The sequence below is a fragment of the Mauremys reevesii genome, linkage group 4 (genome assembly GCF_016161935.1).
Source record: "Mauremys reevesii isolate NIE-2019 linkage group 4, ASM1616193v1, whole genome shotgun sequence".
NCBI lineage: Eukaryota > Metazoa > Chordata > Testudines > Geoemydidae > Mauremys > Mauremys reevesii.
The window spans coordinates 46,300,323-46,322,638 of record NC_052626.1 but is presented as its reverse complement, the minus strand read 5'-3'; the positions used below and the strand labels follow the sequence as shown (position 1 = coordinate 46,322,638).

The window sequence follows — 22,316 nt, the reverse complement described above, 5'->3', positions numbered from 1 at the left end:
ACAAGCAGAACCTCTTGCTCTTATCTGTAAACATTTTTTGTACTTGTGCTTAACTATAATACTTCGGATGCACTGTAAGTTGCCCTGGATAAGGGCATCTGCTAAGAAAATAAATAATACTGTAATAACCTAAATTAAAATATTATTCCACATCAAAGTGTATTCTACTTATAAAGTGAATGTCAGCTGTGGGAGGTGGGTGGCGGTGGCTGCGGGGTCTGCCTGTGAAGGTGGGTGGTAGTGACTTCAGGTGGTCTAGCTGTGGGTGTGGGTGGCCTGTCTACAGAGGTGGGTGTCTGGCGGCAGAGGTCCTGGCTGTGGGAGTGGGTGGGTGTCTGGCTGCAAGGATTCTGGCTGTTGGGGTGACAGCAGGGGTCCTGGCTGTGGGGGTGGGTGGCCTATCTATGGGAGGTGGGTCTCTGGTGGTGGTGGGGTTGGCTGTGAGGATGAGTGGCCTGGCTACGGGGGTGGGTCTCTGGTAGGGGGAAACCTGGCTATGGGGGAGGTGTCTCTGGCAGTGGAGGAGGCCTGGCTATAGCAGTGGGTCTCTGGTGGCGGGGAAGAGGGCTTGGCTGTGGGGGTGGGTGGCCCAGTTACAGAGGTGGGTGTTTGGCAGCAGGGTCCTAGCTGTGGGGTGGGTCTCTGGTGGTGGTGGCCCAGCTATGGGGTAAGTCTCTGGTGGCGGGGGCCCCTGGCTAAGGGGGTCTCTGGCGGTGGGAGGCCCAGTTACGGGGGTCTCTGGTGGCAGGGGGCCTGGCTATTGGGGGTCTCTGGGGTGGAGGGGCCCAGCTATGGGGTTTCTGGGGTGGGGCCTGGCTATGGGGTGGGGGCAATCTGGCAGCGGGGCCTGGCCATGGGGGTGTCTGTGGCGGCTGGGGGCAGGCTATGGGGTGGGGTGTCTATATGGGTGCGGGGTCTCTGGCGGCGGGGCCTGGCTATAGGGGTGGGGGTCTGTGGCGGGGAGGCGGCTATGGGGTGGGGGTGTCTGTGGCGGCGGGGCCTGGCTATGGGGTGTGGGGTGTCTGTGGCGGTGGGGGCAGGCTATGGGTGTGGGGTGTCTGTGGCGGCGGGGTGGGGGTCTCTGGCGGCGGAGGCCTGGCTATAGGGGTGGGGGGGGGTCTGTGGCGGCGGGGGAGGCGGCTATAGGGGTGGGGGGGTCTCTGGCGGCGGGGGCCTGTCTATAGGGGTGGGGGGGTCTGTTGCGGCGGGGGAGGCGGCGATGGGGGTGGGGTCTGTGGCGGCGGGGCCTGGCTATGGGGGTCTGTGGCGGCGGGGGCAGGCTATGGGTGTGGGGTGTCTGTGGCGGCGGGAGTGGGGTCTCTGGCGGCGGAGGCCTGGCTATAGGGGTGGGGGGGGGTATGTGGCGGCGGGGGAGGCGGCTATAGGGGTGGGGGGGTCTCTGGCGGCGGGGGCCTGGCTATAGGGGTGCGGGGGTCGGTGGCGGCGGGGAGGCGGCTATGGGGGTGGGGGTCTGTGGCGGCGGGGCCTGGCTATGGGGGTGTCTGTGGCGGCGGGGGCAGGCTATGGGTGTGGGGTGTCTGTGGCGGCGGGGTGGGGTCTCTGGCGGCGGGGCCTGGCTATAGGGGTGGGGTCTGTGGCGGCGGGAGGCGGCTATGGGGGGGGTCTGTGGCGGCGGGGGTCTGTAGCGGCGGGGGGGGCGGCTATGGGGTGTCTCTGGCGGCGGGCGGGCGGGGGTCCTGGCTGTGCAGCCGGGTGATATCTGGGGTTGCGGGACAGAAGCCGCAGGAGTTGCCAGGCCCAGCCCGTCGCTTGGCAACGGCCTCTCCACCCGCCCTTGCGCTCCGGGGGGTGGGGCAGGCGGGCGGGGCCGCTCGTGACCTCACTTCCCAGGGCCCGGCGGAGTGTGGCTCGGCCTGTGCCGCCGCTTCCGTGGGCTGGCGAGGGCATGGAGCAGCGTCTCTCTGCTATCACCCTGTACTGCGCCTCCCCAGCCGGGACCGCACCCGCCGCTGCCCCCCGCGCCATGGAGCAGGAGCAGGTGAGACCGGCTTCCCCAGGGGCTGGGGCGTCTGCTGAGCCCTCATCCCCCGCCCCGTACAAGGGAGGGGCTGGGCCTGGCCACGGTGACTCAACACCACCCATGGAGGGGGCTGCCCGGAGCCTAGTCTCTGTTCTTCCGCGGGCCAGTGGGGCAGCTGCTGCCCACCGCAGAGAGGCTTCCCTGCCCCTGGGGGATCAAAGGCGGGTGACGTGGGTCTGTAGCTAAAGCAGGGGGCTTGGGAGTCAGGACTCCTGGGTTCTTTTTCCAGCGCTTCCTGTGGGTGGTCCTCAGCAAATCACTTTTCCACGGCGCCCTGCCCCGCCTGTGCCACCACAGGGTAGTGATTCCCTATCCCCCAGGGCTGGCATGAGGCTGAGGTCATCCGTGTTTGTAAACTGGTTGGAGAGTCTTGGGTAGAAGATGCTACATAACTGCAAAATTTTTGCTTATTTCGATGGTAATAATAGTCCGCTACGCCCTAGACGTTACTTGCCTCTTCCTGTGTCTCAAAATAGTTGTCAAGTATATAGAGACACAACATTGTTTTACCTTGTAATGTATAGCTTGAAGGCCCTTTCCTATGGCTTCTCCTCCCACCTTTAGAAAACTGGACCTCCTCCATAAATCACTGCTTCAGTATCTGCATGTTTGACTTGTAATATGGCTGCCCATTTTTTGTCAAGGCTTATTTGTAACCCTACAGGTGATGGTTCTGTAGAGTTTTAATACCAGATGGCAAGTGGTTCCTCTCTTGGTACGGTTGGATTGAGGACAAAAGATGTCTCTTGGACTTTGGTTTAAGTGTGAGATGCTCAGTATTTCTCCTAGTTTACATTTTGTTTTCTTGCTTGCCAAAGTAGCACAACCATTTACTACAGTGCCTGTCATGCTTTTTCATGATTATTTTTTCAAATAGAGCTTTAATTTATTTTCATTCCATTTAGTTTGTGAACAAAGACTTTTTTCTGGCAAAACTAGCTAAACAGTGTAGCTGGGTGGGGGTGTGAAGTTTTAGTATGTGGCTTTGGTTTAATGATGACTGGCTGGTGAGATAATGTGTCTTGTCAAAACAATTTTTAATCTCTTACAACAGGGTGTTAATCTCTTACAGCAGCATCGTGAAGGTGGTGGCTCCAAGTGATACCTGATTCACAGGCCTTATTTTGCAAGCCCTCCAATGTTGAATTCCCAGTGAATTCATTAAGACTTCTGCACATGGAAGGTTTTGCAGAATCTAGGTTCATAAGTAGCATTGGGGAAATTGGAAGCTTACTAGGTTCTTACCTGTCTCAGATTTTATACTAGAATATTAATTGCTTCATTTTTTTCAGAGGGGAGAGCGCTCCCTTTTTTTAAACACTTCACACATCTGCTCTGGCCCAGATTTCTTGTGTTTCACTAAGGCTTTGGCTACACTTGCATTTCAAAGCGCTGCTGTGGCAGTGCTTTGAAGCGCTAAGTGTAGTCAAAGCGCCAGCGCTGGGAGAGAACTCTCCCAGCGCTGTCCGTACTCCACCTCCCTGTGGGGAATAACGGACAGCGCTGGGAGCGCGGCTCCCAGCGCTGGGGCTTTGACTACACTGGCGCTTTGTAGCGCCGCAATTTGCAGCGCTGCAGAGGGTGTGTTTTCACACCCTGCTGCAGCACTGCAAATTTGTAAGTGTAGCCAAGCCCTTAGTAAATAATGCCTGTTACAAATGAGTTTGATACATTTTAAATTCAGACAAGTTTCAGCTCTCAGCAAGTTGTGGTGCTAGCTTGGCAAGTGTATTGAGATATAGCCATCTTACATACAAGGGACATTACTTCTTAAAAATAGTCTTTAACCTGAGAAATTTCCTTACCTCTGCTATTAGTGACACCTGAGATGACCAAAATGAACATTAAAAAAAACCCCAGACTAATATGCTCTTTCACTGCTTCATGCTTTGTTTACTTTTTGCATTTCACAGAGTTTTGCTTTTATAGCCAGCCTCTAGCTGTTTTCACTTCTTGTGTTTTGGTGGTTGCTGCCCTCAGTAGAACATTTTTTTTAACATTTCAACTGAATTTAATAAAGGTGCAAACCTCCACCCAAAAACCCAACAACAAAAGAAAATAGGATCAATAAAGGCATTAGGAGGCAGTGTGTATGGAAATATTTCTCACTAAAGCCTGCTAACTTTTTCAGTGCTTCTTTAAGCTTCCTGATTTTTATTTCACTCTCATTTTAGGTCTTTTGGCCTATACTGAGGCTTGTATAGGTTGACAAGTTTCACCTGAAACAAAGTAAGGACAACATCCTTTGGTATAGAATTTTAGAGGACTTCTGATCTGAGCAAGTGATGAGGCTAATGGATTGAAAAGATCGATGTACAGCCCTAGTTTCTATAAGGAAAAATGCCAACAGAAAAAAGTAATAAATATGTGAATTGAGTACATGTGAAACTGAGGAGGTCTTGTAGCACTATCTTAGGTCAGTCATACTATAGCAAGTATAGCAGCTCTGCCAGAACACCCAAGTCCGCTATTATTATATTTGTGTTCCAGTAACACCTAGGAGATCGTCACGGATCCTGACCCTATTGTGCTAGGCACTGTACAAGCCCATAACAGAAAGTTCCTGCCCCAAATAGCTTACAATCTAGTTTAAGACAGGAGACAGATGGATACAGACAGGAGCACAAGGAAACAATGAGACTGTATTGGCCAGCATAATAGGCAGCAGTTTCAGTGTGTCAGGAGCCTAACCACTGTCCAGATTTGTGCAGGTGTAATAGTAAAGGAGGGATTTGAAAGAGCACAGTGAAGTAGCTTCATAGATGTTTATGAGAAGCTGCTCCCAATTTTGTGGGATAGCATGGGAGAGAGCACAAAGGTACATGTTTGCAAGAAGTAAGGTGGTGAACGCTGACAGACCAGAAACAGGAGTTGACATCTTAATAAAGCATAGGAGAGATGATAGGGGATAGGTTGAGAAGGGCCTTGAAGCTGAAGACAAATAATGTGATTTGATGGAGAAGGGGGAGCCAGTAGTTGGATGCAGAGAGTGAGGTGATATTGTCAAAGTGCTGAGCTGGGAGAATGATCTTTGCCTTAGCATTCTGCATGGCTATGAGTGGGGGAGGATTGCATTTGTCAAGGCTGAAGCAGATGTCATTGTAGTGATCCATACACAAGCTGATGTAGCTTGGGTGAGAGTTTTAGCTGTGTGGATGCATAGCAAGGGGTATGTCAGGGTTCCTTCCCCACTTTGAACCCTAGGGTGCAGATGTGGGGACCTGCATGAAAGCCCCCTAAGATTATTCCTACCAGCTTAGGTTAAAACCTGGTACTCTGCCACCACCAAGTGATTTAAGAGGGAAAGGACCACTTGGAGTTCCTCTTCCCCCAAAATATCCCCTCAAGCCCTTACACCCCTCCTCCCCCAAGATTTGAAAGTATCTTGTCCCCTTATTGGTCCTTTGGGTCAGGTGTCATCCAGGTTACTTGAGCTTCTTAACCCTTTACAGGTAAAAGGATTTTGGTGCCTCTGGCCAGGAGGGATTTTATAGTATTGTATACAGGAGGGTTGTTACCTGTCCCTTTATAGTTATGATTGTATATGTTGAAGATCTCAAGCACAAAGAATTGCCAAGTCTTTATCGCTTCTGCTATTCTGTTCCTGGGCTACTGTTCTTAACAAACTGCTGGTTGTGTGCTGCTTTTATGATGTGCACAAATAAGAATGAGATGAGAATACTAAATTAATTCCTGCTTGTGATCCAAACTAAGATTTGAGCTTAGTATGCGAATGAAAAAGCTAGCATAATAACCCACTGGTATATTTAGCCCCTTCAAGGTGTACTAATTTAGCCTGAGTCACACTTTACATGTTCTTAAATTGTTTAGATACTGATTTCTTTGAGCTATGAACCCCTTAGAATGGAATTTGAATAACACTAAAAGCAACCTACTGTATTAATATTAAGATTGTAGATTTTTACTTTATAGATGTAGCAGTGCATAAGGCTACATACATTTAAGGATAGTGAAAAAGTAGAATTTAAACATAAATAATAAATATTGAATCATTACAGTTTTATGGTAGGAGTAGCGCAGACAAATGCAGTTCCATTATTCTAATTTCTATGGTTAATTGCAGTGTCGTTGTGTGGATATGTAACAAAGAGCCCTATTGTAATGCATATACACAGTTTCCACAGTAGCCTTTACTGTAGCTCCTATCTTAGAATTTACTGACTTCTGTGTAATTAATGCAGTGTTAAGGTTTAGATCGGAGTGGGCAAACTATGGCCTTGGGGCCCCATCCAGTCCTCCAGATGTTTTAATCCGGCCCTTGAGGGAGGCTTACAGAAAACAGCAAGGTCAGTGGCACATCCCTCCTCTGGCTCCTACGTGGAGGCACAGCCAGGTGGCTCTGCACGCTGCCCCTGCCCCAAGCGCCTGCAGACAGGGCAGTGTGCAGAGCCGCCTGGCTGCGCCTCCACGTAGGAGCCAGAGGATGGACATGCCTTTGCTTCTGGGAGCTGCTTGAGGTAAGTGCCAGCCGGAGCCTGTATCCCTGGCCCCCTCCTGCACCCCAACCCTCTGCCCCAGCCCTGATCCCCCTCCCACTTGCTGAACCCCCTCGGTCCCAGCCTGGAGCACCCTCCTGCACCCCCTATCCCTCATCCCCAGCCCCACACCAGAGCCTGCACCCCCAGCTGGAGCCCTCACCCCCCTCCAACCCCTTGCCCCAGCCCAGAGCCCGTTCTTGCATCCTGAACTCCTCATTTCTGGCCCCACCCCAGAGCCCGCACCCCCAGCTGGAGCCCGCATGCCAACCCCCAGCTTTGTGAGTATTCGTGGCCCACCATACAATTTCCATACCCAGATGTGGCCCTCCGGCCAAAAAGTTTGCCCACCCCTGGTTTAGATGTTAAGGTCATCTTTTACCTTTATTGAACCAGCTTTCCTATTTTGCCTTATTTTAATTAAATACTTTTTCAAATGCACCTGTTTAGTTTAATGTCTGGTTCTCAAACAGGTTTTCTTCATTTTTCAAAATAGATTACCTATGAGTTGAGAATTAGTAGGAGACCTCATTCATGAGTTGCCAGCTAGCCATTTCTGTTCTAAGTGTTTGTACTATTTGTAAGCACAGAGATGGGGAAAGGAGAAGAATGACAGTGGTAAACATAATAAAGAAGAGTATCTGTGTTTGCAGACTTTAGACTTGCAGGGGTTTACACTGTAACTTCTACTAGTTAATGGACAGCAAAACCATTGGGGAAAAAAAATTAATTTACTTCCTGGTGCTGCAGTATCTTTTCAAATGAGATTCATGTGGCTTTACAGTTGCAGTAAACAACAAGATCTCTTGTTTAAACTAGTGGAGGGAATACATTCTTGGTAGATTCAAGTGATTTCATCCCTGACTTCATAATTGTATGGATGTGAAAGAACTGAAGCTAGTCTTGATATAGCACACGACAGAGAAGTTATACAGACTAAGCACTTTAACATTAAATATTTTGACACTAGGTTTTGAGTTATCAAATATCTTGCATCTGAAGAAGTGGGTATTCACCCACGAAAGCTCATGCTGCAAAACGTCTGTTAGTCTATAAGGTGCCACAGGATTCTTTGTTGCTGAGTTATCAAAGTTAAGCTGAGATCATACAACCTGAATGTAATAGTAAAAAAATTAATTGGTTTGTCTTCTCTCTTCTCCCCACTTTTTCCTTTGTCTGTTTAGACTGTAAAATCTTTGGGATAGGGACTTGTCTTGCATGTCTGTGAAGCATTTAGTACATGCTATGATTTAGAACAGTCTAAATGTTCATTTCAGTCTAAATGTTGTTAAAATTTATATGATCATAGAAATGTAGGGCTTGTAAGGGACCTCAAGAGACCATCTAGTCCAGCCTCTTATGCTTAGACAGCACCAAGTATGCTTTCCTGGACCATTCCTGATAAGTATTGTCTAACCTATTCTTAAAAACCTCCAATGTCAGGGATTCAAACACCTCCCTTGAAAGCCTATTCCAGTGCTTTACTATCCTTATAGTTAGGTTAGATTTTAGGAAAAACCTGTCTCCCTTGCTGCAGATTAAGCGGATTAATTCTTGTCCTATCTTCAGTGGCTATGGAGAACAATTGCTATCCTCTTTATAATAGCCCTGAGTATATTTGAACATTATCAGGTCCCCCTATAGTCTTCTTTACTCAAGAGTAAACATGCTCAATTTTTGTAACCTTTCCTCATAGGTCAGATTTTTCTAAACTTTTTATAGTATTTGTTTCTGTCCTCTGGACTCTCTCTTGAATTTGTCCACATCTTTCTTAAAGTACTCAGCCTGAGGCCTCACCTGTGCCAAGTAGTGCAGGAGAGTTACCTCCTGTGTCTTAAATACATGTGTGTGTTACTTACATAAATACTGATCAGTGCTTAAAATTTCAAAACAGGGCACAGTCTTTTTACTCAACAGAATGTTACTGGTTAATTGTGAGGGACTAGCTTAAGGATAACCCTACAACCCGTAACTAAACAAACTAACAGGAAATGATGTTAGAAGGACAGGGATTTCTTATTAAGGTTTTACAGAGATAGGACAAACTTATTTATCTACAAATTTAACTTCCAGATCCTGGAATTTTGGGGAATTTTCACTGAATATAAAAAAACCCCAAACAACCCATTAGATTAGACTACTTCCGCTTTAATTTAATTGTGTGTAAACTGTGCCACAAACATGCAAAGGAAAATTGACAGCTGTTACAAACCAAATGCATAACTACTTGTTTAGCATACGTAGTTAGAATATGTGCTAAGTGACCATTCAAGGTAGAATGGCCCCTTAACAGACATGGAGTCATGGAAAGAAAAGAGGGAGGGTTAGTGGGTTACAGATTTTAGTAACAAACCATAAATCTAGTGTCTATCTACTTATGCTAAACAATTTGTTCCACCTCGCATTTAGCTGTGAAACTTGGAGTACCTTTCCCAGACTGGAAGAAGAGCTCCGTGCAGCTCGAAAGCTCCTCTCTCTCACCAACAGAAATTGGTCCAATAAAATATATTACCTCACCCATCTTTTGTCTCTCATATCCTAGGACTGACACAGCTAAAATTATGCTGCTTTAGCACTAATAGGCTTTATACTGCCAAGACAGAAGAGATTTTATCTGTTCATCTTTAAGATAGGGATCTTGTTTGTATCTGACTTCGTTTTGATTCTGTTGGTGGAAAGAATCCTCCAAGCCACCTGATAGAAACTCGTCTTTTGTTCAGCCGCATTGTGACTGTAAGGATTATTTATTTTTGTTTTTTGAGCATTAGTATGGTGGTGATTTTCCTGTTGTTGGCTTTGGTTAATATTTTAAATAACTACATTTTTGTAGAGTAGAGGGACTCTCTCACAACATAATAGGCTGGATTTTTTTCACTGTACAGTATGTTTTTGTTTTCTGTAAGCCTTTATGTATGTGGATAGTTTTGTGTTCCACTCATGTAGCTAACAAATAGTGTTCTAAATGTTACTGTTCAATCACAGAGACAAGGTGGACCAACTCTTTACCCGTCTTGTCCCTCTAATATCCTGGGACCAACACTGCATACAACTGCTCAATCATATTGCTCTTTGTTGCATACCATTCTTTTATCTTGTCCATATAGATTGCTAGCTCTTCATGTCAGAGATCTTGTCTTCCTGTCTCTAAAGAGCCTAGTATATTCTTTCCGTTGTGAAAATGTCTAAAACTTACAGATCTATGCAGTCCCATTAAGTGTATGGAAACTCATCTCCTTGCTGGCATCTTCTCTATAAGTAGTTGGGATTGAGGTGTTGAATTCAGTTTGTTGAGAAATAAAAGCAGCATGAAATTGTTTCCACTGGAATTCTGTTTGGTGGCATGTGTGTTGGAAGATGTCTGCTTAACAGTTAATTCTGATGGTACCCTAAAGTTCACCTTTCTATTTTTCTTTTATGTGCTGTGATTTACTTATTTGAGAATTATTTAGAATTACATTGTGTGTCAGTTTGATCTTGAGACTTGCCTGCTTTTCCAAATCTTTGCAGTTCATTTTCAAACTATTTGTTCTGGGATGGAAGTAATGTTATCATTTGGGATTGTAATAAAAATCTGATCTTCTGAAGTCCATATTATTGGGTGAGTTTGAATTACTTGGAAACATAATTTTAAAAAGGTGATGTTAGAGTAGTTCTGCTATCTTTAGCTGTGATGTTGTGGGAGAAGCAAGGGTGCAACATTTGAGATGTAAAAAATGTTTACTAAGTAGAACAGGGAAGTTTTAACATCTGTTTTGGGGGAAAAAGTAAGAATGTAGATCATATACTTAACTATCTGGATTTGTTTTAATATTTTTGATATCTGTATAAAAGAGAATTAGTTTAATCCAGAGTGGATAAAAATAAATGATTAAAACATTTTTTATTTAAATTGGACTTTTTAAATTTAAAATTAAATATACCATATATACTCGATCGTAAGCTGCTTCGTTTGGCTTATAAACTTAAGGAGAAGCTGGGGATCAGGGGAGTAACCCCTGTGACCACCTGCCACGTGACCACACCCCTAGCCCAGGACCCCCATGCTTTCTACTTGGTGGGCAGGGCCGAGTAGCGTGGGTGCAGCCTGCCAGCCCCGGAGCTGCAGCTGCTTCGGAGGCTGTGGGGAGAGAAGCGTGGCCAGAAGCGGAGAGACTTGGCCCCACCTCTTCCCTTCTGGCTGCGCTGCCTCTCCTTTTCCCCCTCTGTTGCAGGGGAGGGGCTGTGTCCCACCTCTCCCTCTCTATACCTGTTCATAAGCCAACCCACTTCTCTGATGCTTCCCTTTTTTACTAAAAAAAATTCAACTTATGAACGAGTATATATGGTAGGTTGGGTTTTTTTGTTTTGTTTTAAATAAGCCTATTTTAAAATTTGAAATTGATAATTTGTTAAGGCCTAAACTTATCTATTGAAATCATTTAAATTAAATTAAAAAAAAAGCAGTAATAAAGAGAATCAAACCACTGAATGTGTTTGAAGTCACTGGATGAGCACCTGGAACCAGAGTTTGTTGATGTACTAAACCAACATTTCACAGCAATAGCCTTTTCTGTAGGTGCAGAGAGAATATTATCTTAATTTCAGCTTATTTAACTAGTTCAGTTCAGTGACTAGCTCATTCATACTTAAAGCCTGGTCTATACTAGAAAATGAAGTTGGCTTAACTACGTCGCTCAGAGGAGTGAAAAATCCACACCCCTGACCAATGTAGTTAAGCTGACCTAACCCCCAGTGTAGACAGTGTTACGTTGACGGAAGAATTCTTCAGTTGACCTAGCTTAGTGGTCTCCAACTTTTTTGTGGCCAATAGCACATTCATGTTTTCAGAAAAGTGTGGCGGGCGCCTACAATTTTTCAAGGCTTATTTTGTATTTGTACATTAAATAATACAAAAATCCTATTTAATATTACATAATATATGAATCCATAAGATAAAAAAGGTAATTTTACATGTAAAAGGTATTAATTAAATTATTCTGCAATTACTCTTTCACCTTACCATCTGCATTTGCTCTTTTTTATCTATCTAAGAAAAATTAAGGAGTTTTTACAAAATAAATATCACAGTTTTCATCTTATTTATTTAAAAAAAAGTAAAACATTGTTGAACTGCTGGTCCAAATATATTTATTGTTCTTATTTTAACATAGATAGCCAGTTATGGTTAATTAAAAAATATTCTTTGTATTGTTACTTGTATCTGGATTTCAATAAACAAACAAATATGAAAAAAAGTTAAACACAAGTTAATCATACGCACTCATCAGCACTTAATGGAAAATAGGTATCATTAATTCACGTGTTTTTTTTTTTTTAAAAAGTCAGTGTGATTTTTGGCAGTGCATTTCTTCAGCCAGTTTTTCGTAGTTGGGAGAGTAGGATGATATTCTTGTTCATAAGCAATCGTCAAGATGGGCATCTGTAAGCCGAGACCTGTATTTTGATTTTATGATATTCATTGTTGAAAACAGAACTTCGCATAGATAAGTGGAACCGAAATAAGATTTTATTTTGTATGCTACATTTTTTTTAAGGCAGGAAACCTTTTTTTGGTCAACCAGATTCCAAAAGTTTTCATCTGTTGCGCACGACTTTAGAACAATATCACTTTGAAGGTCCAAAGTCTCCAGTTCCACGTCTTCTGCTCTTATTTGAATGAGACTCACAATTTGATGTAGCCATTTCTGTTACCTCTATTTGGCAAGTAAAAGGATTCACAAGAAAGGCAACTACAGGCTCAATGATGGTGAACTGTTGAAATCTCTTTTCAAATTGTTCCAGAAGTGGTTTTGAATGTGGATAACAAATGGTGATGGGTTAAAATCACTGTCACATACCATTTTCGTCATACTTGGGAAATGTACGAGAGACTACTTCATATGTGACATCCACAAGATCAGTTTTGCTTTGAATGATTTTACAGTACCTATCATTTGAGCCACATGTTTGTCTTTTCCCTGGAGCTCAAGATTTAAAATGTTCAATTTGTCAGTGATGCCGGCAAGAAAAGCCAATTCCATTAACCAGCTGGAGTCTTCTAGTTGCTCGAAGTTTGATTTGTGGAGTTCAGAAATTCTTTGATCTCTTCAATTAGGCTTAAAAAACGTGCAAGAACTTTACCTTTGTTCAGCCATTGTACTTCTGAGTGCAAGATAAGATCAGATTATTTATCATTAACATCTTCCAACAGGGCCTTAAAAAGTCGGTGTTGCAAAGGTTTAGCTCAAATAGAGTTAATTATTTTAATAACGACATTCATGACATGTTGAAAAGAAAGAACTTTGACGCACAAAGTTTCTTGGTGGATAATGCAATGATAAGACAAAGTTCGGAAAGGATTCATTCTTCTTGCAGAGTGCAATGAATTCATTGCACTCTGCATCATTGCTGGTGCCCCATCAGTGGTGATCGCAGACAGCTTGTGTAGTGGCATACTAACTGATGTTGATTATGATTTGAATAAATTATAGATGTCTTCACCCTTTGTTTGCCCTTTCATAGGCAATACTCTTAGTAACTCTTCTTTTACGGGTTTCAGAGTAGCAGCCGTGTTAGTCTGTATCCGCAAAAAAAACAGGAGTACTTGTGGCACCTTAAAGACTAACAAATTTATTTAAGCATGAGCTTTCGTGAGCTACAGCTCACTTCTTCGGATGCATAGAATGGAACACACAGACAGGGGATATTTATACATACATGTTCTCTGTATGTATAAATATCCCCTGTCTGTGTGTTCCATTCTATGCATCCGAAGAAGTGAGCTGTAGCTCACGAAAGCTCATGCTTAAATAAATTTGTTAGTCTTTAAGGTGCCACAAGTACTCCTGTCTTCTTTTACGGTGAAGTCACTAAATACCATCCTCACCATAACTGCCAACTGCGCTGTATCCGATATATGTCGACTCATCGAACTGCAGTGAAAACCAGTCACATATTTCCAAGTCAACCTTTACCTGAGTTTGCACGTCGCTTGAAATTGCATGTATCCTCCTCATAACTGTGTTGTCTGATAATTGCAAGTCTTGTATTGCCGACAAAATCTCACACTTGTTAGGAAATCCTTGAAACAGGAAATCAGCACCAGTCAAAAATGCTTCCTTCAACAATTCACCATCTTGAAAGAGTTTTTTCTTCTTTGCGAGCAGATGAGCACTTTTAAAGGAAGCAATAGTAGCACTTTTAGACTTTACCATTTGTCTAGTGAAAACAGATTAGGTTTGATTTGAGTTGATTTTCTTCTTTCATCCATTAAGTGGATGGCTAATGTCAAAAGAGCTGTGATTAGTTTGGAAATGGCGTTTGTAGCAGGGTGGACCCTGCTCCAGCCCTGAGGGCTTTGAAATGCTGCCTGACAGGGCTTGAGAGGCGTGGCTCTGGAAGCTGGGCTGATTAAACAAGTGGCTGCAGCTGGGGGCCACGCCCCAAACTGAAGCCCTGGGGCTTATAAGAGGCAGGGAAGCCAGAGCCCAGAGAGAGAGTCTCTCTCTGCATCAGAGAGAGATGGGCCTGGCTGCTTAGAGACTGAGGCTAGATACCTGAGGGAAGCAGGGCTGGGGGACAGGCTGAGGAGCTAGGGAAGCTCTAGCCAGGAAAGCCCCAGGCTGCGGCCTAGCAGTGGGCCAGTAGGTATTGGGGGTTGCAGAGGGCAACCCAGGGGTAGGACAAAGCAGCAGGTCCAAACCCCCTTTGCCTGTGATGAGTGGGCTGATACTGCAGTCTGCCCCAGGGTGTGGGGCTAGACCATGACTGTCAGTAGCCACTACTGAGGCAAGGCGGGGATAGTAGCGTGGGGTTCCCCTGGGAGGGGGAGACCCAATTATAGATAGGGGGCACCGGGTCCAGGGAGGGACGCCGGGGCCAGAGAACAGGCGGGTCACCAGCCTGCTGAGGGCGCTCCAGGGCTGGACCGAGGGACATTCCGGGACCAACCAGCAGGAGGTGCGGCAGGGGTGAGTACCGCCCGCTTACAGCGTTCAACATTGTTTTTTCAGCACTGCGACAGTACCACCACACAATAAGCAAACACATTTCCCTTTATTTTCAATAAAACAATAGGATTCTTCCCACTCTGCGTTGTTGTCTTTTATTTGAACCACTCGTTTTGGGGCAAAATGTTAAAATCTCAAAGCACAGGAAAACAGCAGTATCAGTGCAGCAGAAGAATACTCCTCATACAGGGCCGGCTCCAGGCATCAGCGGAGCAAGCACATGCCTGGGGTGGCACATGCTATGCGGCGGCATTCCATCCATTCTTGGGGAGGCAGTGTCTGAGCGAGGTTTTTTTTTTCCCCTGCTTCGGCAGTTTGGGCTGGGTTTTTTGGTGCTTTGGCAGTTTGGGTGGTGGCAGTCTGAGCGGCGTTTTGTTTTGTTTTTTGGCAGTTCTGAGCAGCATGGAGAGAAGCCACAGCCTGCACCTGCCAGGGACAGAGAACGGGGCTGCAGGCACCAGTGGAGTTCTCTGTCCCCGGCAGGCGCAGGGCTGTGGCTTCTCTCCCCTGCTGGGCACTACTTTTCACACCGTGTTACTAGGCGGGTGCACATAAATGCCACGTTGGGGACCACTGACCTAGCTACTGCCGCTTGGGGAGATGGATTGATGGGAGAACCCCTCCTATCTGCGTAGGTAGCGTCTACACTGAAGCACTACAGCAGCACCGCTGCAGCAGCATTTCAAGTGTAGATGAGCCCTAAGATACCAATTGGGAGTTCGAAAAAGCTGAAAAGCTTGTTTTCCTTTTCCAATATATGAATGAAAATTAAGTATGAGAAGATGAGATATACTCCTATAATTTGGAAGGACATGGTGAGACCAGAAACAGTCAGTTCAATTCACTAACTACAGATACTACTTCCTAGTTTTATAAATCAGTTGATTCTTAAATGGAAAACATGTTTTGATAACCTTCTTTTCTAGTGTACAGCACATTTAATGTAGTTTTATTTAATAATACAAAAATTAAAATGCTGTTTTGAGCTCTTTTTATTGCAAGTAAAATAGCAAATGATGCACTTACTAGACTATTTTCTAACATCATAAAAATGTAAAAAGTAATTGAAATTGAGCTGTATAATTTAAATAAATTATAGGTGCAGTGTATCCTCCTGGTTAGAAAAAAAATAAGCCTCAGATTTAGCATGAAGTCTAGTTGCAAATCAACATGTTTTTATAGTTACCAACCAGCGAGAATCAATATTTTCTTTAGGAAAAGAACTAACAAATACAAATACAAAACATGATTAAAATCAAGGTTGTATGGTTGCTGATTTAGGTCATGATGACAATCGGTTATTTAAATTGTTTTGATTTAAATCACTCTATCCTGATTTCATCTCTTACAACAGCCTTTTTCAAAGCATGGGTTGTGACCCCTCCTTAGGGTAGGCCTGAAGGTCTATACTGTGTGTGTGTGTGTGTGTGTGTGTTGGGGGAGGGAGAGAGAGCATGGACAGGCCTTTCAGTTGTTTTTCAGTGTCTCAACTTTAATTTTTTTAAATTTACTCTCTAGCTCTCATGGTTTTGAAGGATACCTTGAAAACATGAATTGAGTATCAGAGGTGTTAGGTTAGTCTGGTTCTCAGCAAGAGCAATGTGGCACCACCTTATAGACTAACAGATGTTGTAGCATGAGTTGTTATAGGTAATTACTTCTTCGGATGCAAAGATCCCAAGAAGTGGGGGGTAGCCATGAATTGAGTGTTATGTGAGAGCTGTCTGCATGAATTTGCAAAGAGCCTGAAACAGTTAAGAAATCTGACCTCTGTTCATTTCAATGAGTGTTAACTCAGATGCCAATGATGATATTTTAAATGTCAACATTAACTATTTCATTGTTCACCAAAGCATGTAAAGAAAAGAAAGGATGTGCCATGTAGTGAAGATCTATACAGTATAACTTCAGTGACTGGCTCATTTTGGGTAGACCTCTAATAACTGATGGCAGGGTCGACGTGAATGTGATTAATTTAGTTTTCTTGAAATGGGGAGCTCAGCTTTAATAAGTTTGGGAAATGCTACTTTACAGCTGCATCACTTAAAAAACAAACTATACTTCAATCTTCAGAAAGCACTCAATGATTTCTGTTACTTCTAGTAAGGTACTTTAGATTGGCTGACAGATATTTTGTGATATTTGTGAGAACTAAGCCTCCAGTTTCACTGCTTATCCTGCAGAAGCTTGTGTTTTTTAGACCATTATTTTCTTTGTTACAGCTGCACTCAAATGGCGATAGAGGCTTTGAGAATGTGGAACTGGGGATCATAGGAAAAAACAAGAAAATTCCAAGAAGGGTCATTCACTTTGCAAGTGGAGAAACCATGGAAGAATATAGCACAGATGAAGAGGAAGATCCGGTGCAAGAAAAAAAAGACCTCTTGCCTTCTATTGATCCTGTAGGTTTGTTACAGAATTCTTTATTTCATTTGCCATTTACTGGAAAAGTGATAACCACTTTTTGCACTTGGAAGAAACATAAATAATTATTGAATTCAAATCTGACCTATTTTATTTTAGCTAGTTACAATTAGGGAAGTAAATAGGGTTTAAAAATAGTAACCATGTAACCTATTAAAAGTCTATCGGTTAACCGTTAAGGAGCCCACATAGGTGGGGAACTAGGGATACAGGGGTGCTGCAGCTCTCCCATGTTTGCACAGTGAGCAACTCAGTATAATAAAAGGGAGCAGTAAAGAACTTGTAGAAGTTTAAAAAAAAAAATAAAAAAATTGAGGTGTTTCAGAAAATACCAAAAGTACATTTTAAAGTATGTTGTTAGACTACATTAAGTTCAACATCTACATTTTATTTCAATTATCCATATTTTCCTGATCATGCTGTGTTGGAAGGGTAGAACACTGCCTTTAATACTCTGTCTTGAATAAGTTCCGTGGTGTCTGTAATCCAGGAAGTATAGGTATGGGGGAGGAGATGCTTGCTTATCTCACTTCACTGGAGTGTGTGCTACCATGTTCTAGCCACTAAGTGATGGCACATTGGAGGAACTGACCACACAATCATACCACTGTGTCAATACACCTGTCACATCTTAAAAAAATGTGACTCCAATGGAGAGCTTTACTGGTGGGGCTCCCACAAGGAGGATCATGGCTTTGATATGGGTATTCAGGAAGAAACAAGCAGAAGTAGTGTTGTTGCCATGGGATTTGGTTAATTAGAGAGTAGCTGTGGGAAGGGGCTGTAGATCACATTTGTCTTTCCCATGGGCTTTGAGTTAAACTAGGTGGGAAAGAGAGAAATTGTGGGTATGAGAGAGGCCAGGTTGGAGATCTGGACCTTCACCAAAGGGGAAGAGGGTATGTGAGGAACAGAAAGTGGGACAAATGCAAATTACAAGGGAAACTGTGGAGTTAATCCATAGTGGTTTTGTAGCTTTGAGCTCTCTATTATTGGGCTGAAGCTTGTCTTCATTTGGGAAAGAGGAACATGAATATTGGCTGGAGTGAACATAGGATGGGATAAGCAACAAAAACACGTAAAGCATGCAACATACTAAAATTACAGTATATTAAGTAAAAATGCTTTTAGTTTCTATTCACATGTTTAAGTAAAGGGCAGTTCTTACGCTTGCTCATATCCTATTTCTTGAAGGAATCTGGGGGGAGGACAGCATGAGTCACTCTGTACTGGCTAAGGAGGTCACAAATTTCTGCCTGTATTCAAGTATTATTGAGTCAAAGTTATCCCCAACCACTCAATCTATCAAGGTCTTCCCCAATGCAAATCTCTCATTTAAATGTTTCAAACACAGGATGAGTGATGGGACATTGTATGCAAGGTTAGGAATACAGGTGAACTGCCTTCCCCTATATAAAGTACAAAAAGATTGTTTCCTTTTCAGTCCACTCCAGAAAGCCACTTCTTAGCACATGTTCCAAAGCCCGTTGAAGTCAGTGAAAAGAGTCCCATTGAATTTAATGGGCTTTGGATAAGCCCTTTAAGAAAAGTGCAATGGCCAGTTCTTGATTCCTTTGAATAGCACTCTCCCATGTGTACTGTGCTGAGGGAAGGCACTGGAGAGTCAGCTGTAGTGAGGGCAGAGGCTATGTCTACACTAGAAACTTCGAAGTGCTGCCGCGGGAGCTGTCCCGCAGCAGCGCTTTGCAGTGGGAGTGTGGTCACGTGTGAGCGTTGGAGGGAGCTCCCAGTGCTCCTGGTAATCCACCTCCATGAGGGGAATAGCTGCGAGCGCTGGGAGCCTGTCCACACTAGCGCTTTAAAGTGCTCAAACTTGCTGCACTCAGGGTGATTTTTCACTCCCCTGAGCCAGCAAGTTAGAGTGCTATTAAGTGTAGACAAGCCCAGAGACACCACTCTACAAACTGACACATTTTCAAAGTACATTCAAAGATGCATGATAGATGGAAACAGTATGAGTTGTTCCTCTTCTTGCTTCCTGGTTACAGATTTGTGTACACTAAGGAACATGAAGTGTGCCAAAGTTGAGATTGGTTCTCTCCCCACCCCTAAATTACTATGTAATCCTTAGGTTTTTTTAACTTTTTGAATTAAAAGAATTCTGTGGCCTGTGGAGCACTATATGCTTTATTGTTCACTCCTTTTTTTTTTTCTTTTATAGAAGAAGCTTCATTATAACAACTTCAATTAAGGTAAACTAGACGAAGGGTTGCTATTATCTGCAGTATGTTTTATGTATCTCAAATGAGTTGAGGACCCACTAAGCTAAGCTGAGCTGTGATGTTTTGGCAAACAGCTGCTTTAAAAATGTTTTGTATTGTAGGATTTCTATACGCACAAATAAATAGTCAGTTTGCTGGGACCAGCATGTCTACAACTCATTATCCCAGTTGGGATACAAAAAACTATGTTGCAAATAGCAGCAGCTTCTGGTCCAATTTACTGTATGGTACATTTAGTACTTTGGAAATTCTACATCATAAAATTTTGGAGCCCAGCTGGTGTTGGCATCTTTACAGCTCCTCTATTGGAGCTGTAAATTTTTTTTTATGTTGCAGAGAAATTATAATTAAGCCAAAACACTTACTGAATGTTTTAGAGCTAAACTGAGAATGACCACGTTCCCTTAGCTGACAAGCTTTAAGCTTAGATTTTCAAAGATTATCTGAAGAAATAGCCAGGTCTGAGTCAAAAAAACTGTGTCAACCCAGTCTCTCTAATTACCCCTTCCTACTCAAAACCTAGAACCATTACTCCACCCTCATCCTCCTTGACTTATCAGCCACCTTGACACCATCTACCATCCTCTTTTCCTTGAAATATTGGCTTCTCTTGGCTTCTCTGACTCTGTTTTCTCCGGGTTCTACTACCTTGCTTCTTCAACTTGTTGTTTCCAGAGGATCCTCCGCATTCCCCCCTCCAACTTAGTGTGGGTTCCACAGGACTCTCTCTCCTTGGTTCCCTTTTCTACTGCCTCTGCACCTTATCTGTAGGTAATTTCATGAGTAAATTCAACTGCCACCTCTATGCTGCTGCCTTCTGTCCAAACTAAAATCTCTGCCTGTCTCTGGCTTCTGTTCAATGATGTCTAATCAGAACGTCATGCTCAACATGGCTAAACCAGAGCTCTGAGTCTTCCCTCAAGCCCGCTCTGCTACTTTATTTCTCAATCACTGTGGACTTGCACCTCTCTAGGTCCTTATATCCAGACTGTATAAATCTTGCTGATTTTTTTTTTCTGTATAACATCTCTAGGATATAGCATTTTCTATCCATCTACACAGCTAAAACTCTTATCCAGGGTCACATCATCTCATGGCTTGTCTTACTACATCACCTTTTCTCTGGCCTTGACAAATGCAATCTTGCTCTACCCATTCCGAATGCTTCTGCAAAGATCATTTTCCTAACTCATTGCTTTGACCATGATGCCTCTGTTTTGTATCCCTCTACTGGTTTTCCCTTCTGTAAGCATCAAACATAAGCTGGCTTGTTTTTATTTTCAAGGCCCTTTGTGATGTTTCCTATCCTACCTGTTAACTCTCATTCACTGTCAAAATGTCAACTCTCGCCTCCATCACCCATTTGTTAAATTTTCAGACAAGCACCTTTGTTCGTTCTCTCATGCTGCTGCTTATGCTTGGGAAGAGCTCCCTGTAGAATCTGCAAAACTACCTCATTATCCTCCTCCAAAAATGTCTTTTTTTGTTTTTGTTTTTTGTTTCATACAAAAGACTTGAGTGGTTAGGCGGCTGATGTGCTCAGACCACTGTCTATCTTACTGACCAATATTGTCTCATTGTTTCCTTGTACTTCCTCATCTGTTTGCCTATCTCTTGTTTGTATCTTGATTACAAGCTGTTTAGAGCAGGGACATTCTTTTTGTTTTGTGTTTGTACAGCACCTAGCACAGTGGGGTCCTAGTCCATCATTAGGGTTCCCAGGTGCTATTACAATACAAATAGTACATAAATAATCTGTGAGTTGGTCAGTCAATAAAGTAAAAGCAAAGCCAAGGCCATGCACTGAGTGCAAGAAGAAGCCACAAATGAACTACCCCAAAATAATCATTGGTCTTAAAGATTTTTCAGTTCATGTGAGTGGGGTGGGGAACCTACACTATCTAAGTCCTTTACCAGACTCTTCAAGAAGTTTGTTTAAGTAAAACATTTTACGTTGTAAGCCAAGTAACACTGAAATTCTTTTGGAATGTATCCACAAAAATACAGTTCACTCCCCATCCTTAGCAACAATATGTGTTGAGTCTTTCTTAGCTTTGCTTTGACTAAATGATGTTAGGCTTTTTGATAGTTCAAAGTTATAGTTGTTAGTCCATTACAGTGTGTAGTTACACTAGATTTGTTGTTCCTATTGTCATGACAGGTAATTTGCTGTCATGTTGTGTCTCAAAAATCTGAATGTGTGAGGTTTTCTTTCCTAAAAGAATAGGTGGGTCCACAATGTGTAGAGCTCTTATTAAATGTCCTTTTTGAGTCTTTTAGATACTAGGGCTAATATTTCTTCTAGTGAATGAGCTTCCTTAAGAATAGAACTGTATACTACTATAGCTGAATCTTCCTTGAGATGTTTGTAAATTTTAATTTTAGTTGCACTTTCCTTCTCTGTCTGAATTTAGTTAGAGAGGGTATGTGTGTGTATTTAATGTTGCAAATCTTGTTTCATTTCTGTCTGTTAAGCACTAATTCCATCTTCTAAAGCAATCTTTTTGAGAAATTCCATTAGAAGAACATAGTACTTTTCCACCCCCATTCTCCCAATCAAAGTATTGAGATTTCTTTGAGCATAGGGGATTGAAATGCACTGTCTGGATGCTTGTTAATAAGGCTTATTTTAAGTGCCATTTTTCCAGTATTACTCATAGATTCATAGACTTAAAGTCAGAAGGGACCATTATGGTCATCTAGTCTGACCTCCTGCACAATGCAGGCCACAGAATCTCACCCACTCACTCCTGTAACAAACGCCTAACCTATGTCTGAATCACTGAAGTCCTCAAATCGTGGTTTAAAGACCTCAAGGTGCAGAGAATTCTCCAGCAAGTGACCCTCAATACATTTAAAGCTACTTCGCAGTCAGAGTAAGAGTTTTGTTTATATATGACAGAGAGACTGACTGACTATTCTCTACATCCTAGTTTGTATTGCTTTTGGCACCTTTGGAAAATCCTATCCATGTAAACTGAGTGAGCAAGTAAGAAGAAAGGAAAGCAGGATTATTCCGTGTGTGTGTGTGTTTCCTTGTTCCTAGTGTTTCACTGTGAAACACATCTTTCTCTTTTCCTGTTGAATTAGCACAGAATAGCTTTTCTTTTCTTTCTCCCTCCTT

General features: G+C 43.3%; 1 protein-coding gene across 1 annotated transcript in view; it reads left to right on the top strand.

Annotated features, from left to right (window-relative positions):
* The first annotated feature begins 1,825 nt into the window (after positions 1-1,825).
* FAM177A1 (family with sequence similarity 177 member A1) overlaps positions 1,826-22,316 on the top strand; it is a 34,148-nt gene continuing 13,657 nt past the window's right edge. The window contains exons 1-2 of the mRNA XM_039539116.1: positions 1,826-1,999; positions 16,748-16,927. Of these exons, the coding sequence (XP_039395050.1) occupies positions 1,907-1,999; positions 16,748-16,927 (273 nt within the window). The 5' untranslated portion in view covers positions 1,826-1,906. The remainder of the gene's footprint in view (positions 2,000-16,747; positions 16,928-22,316) is intronic.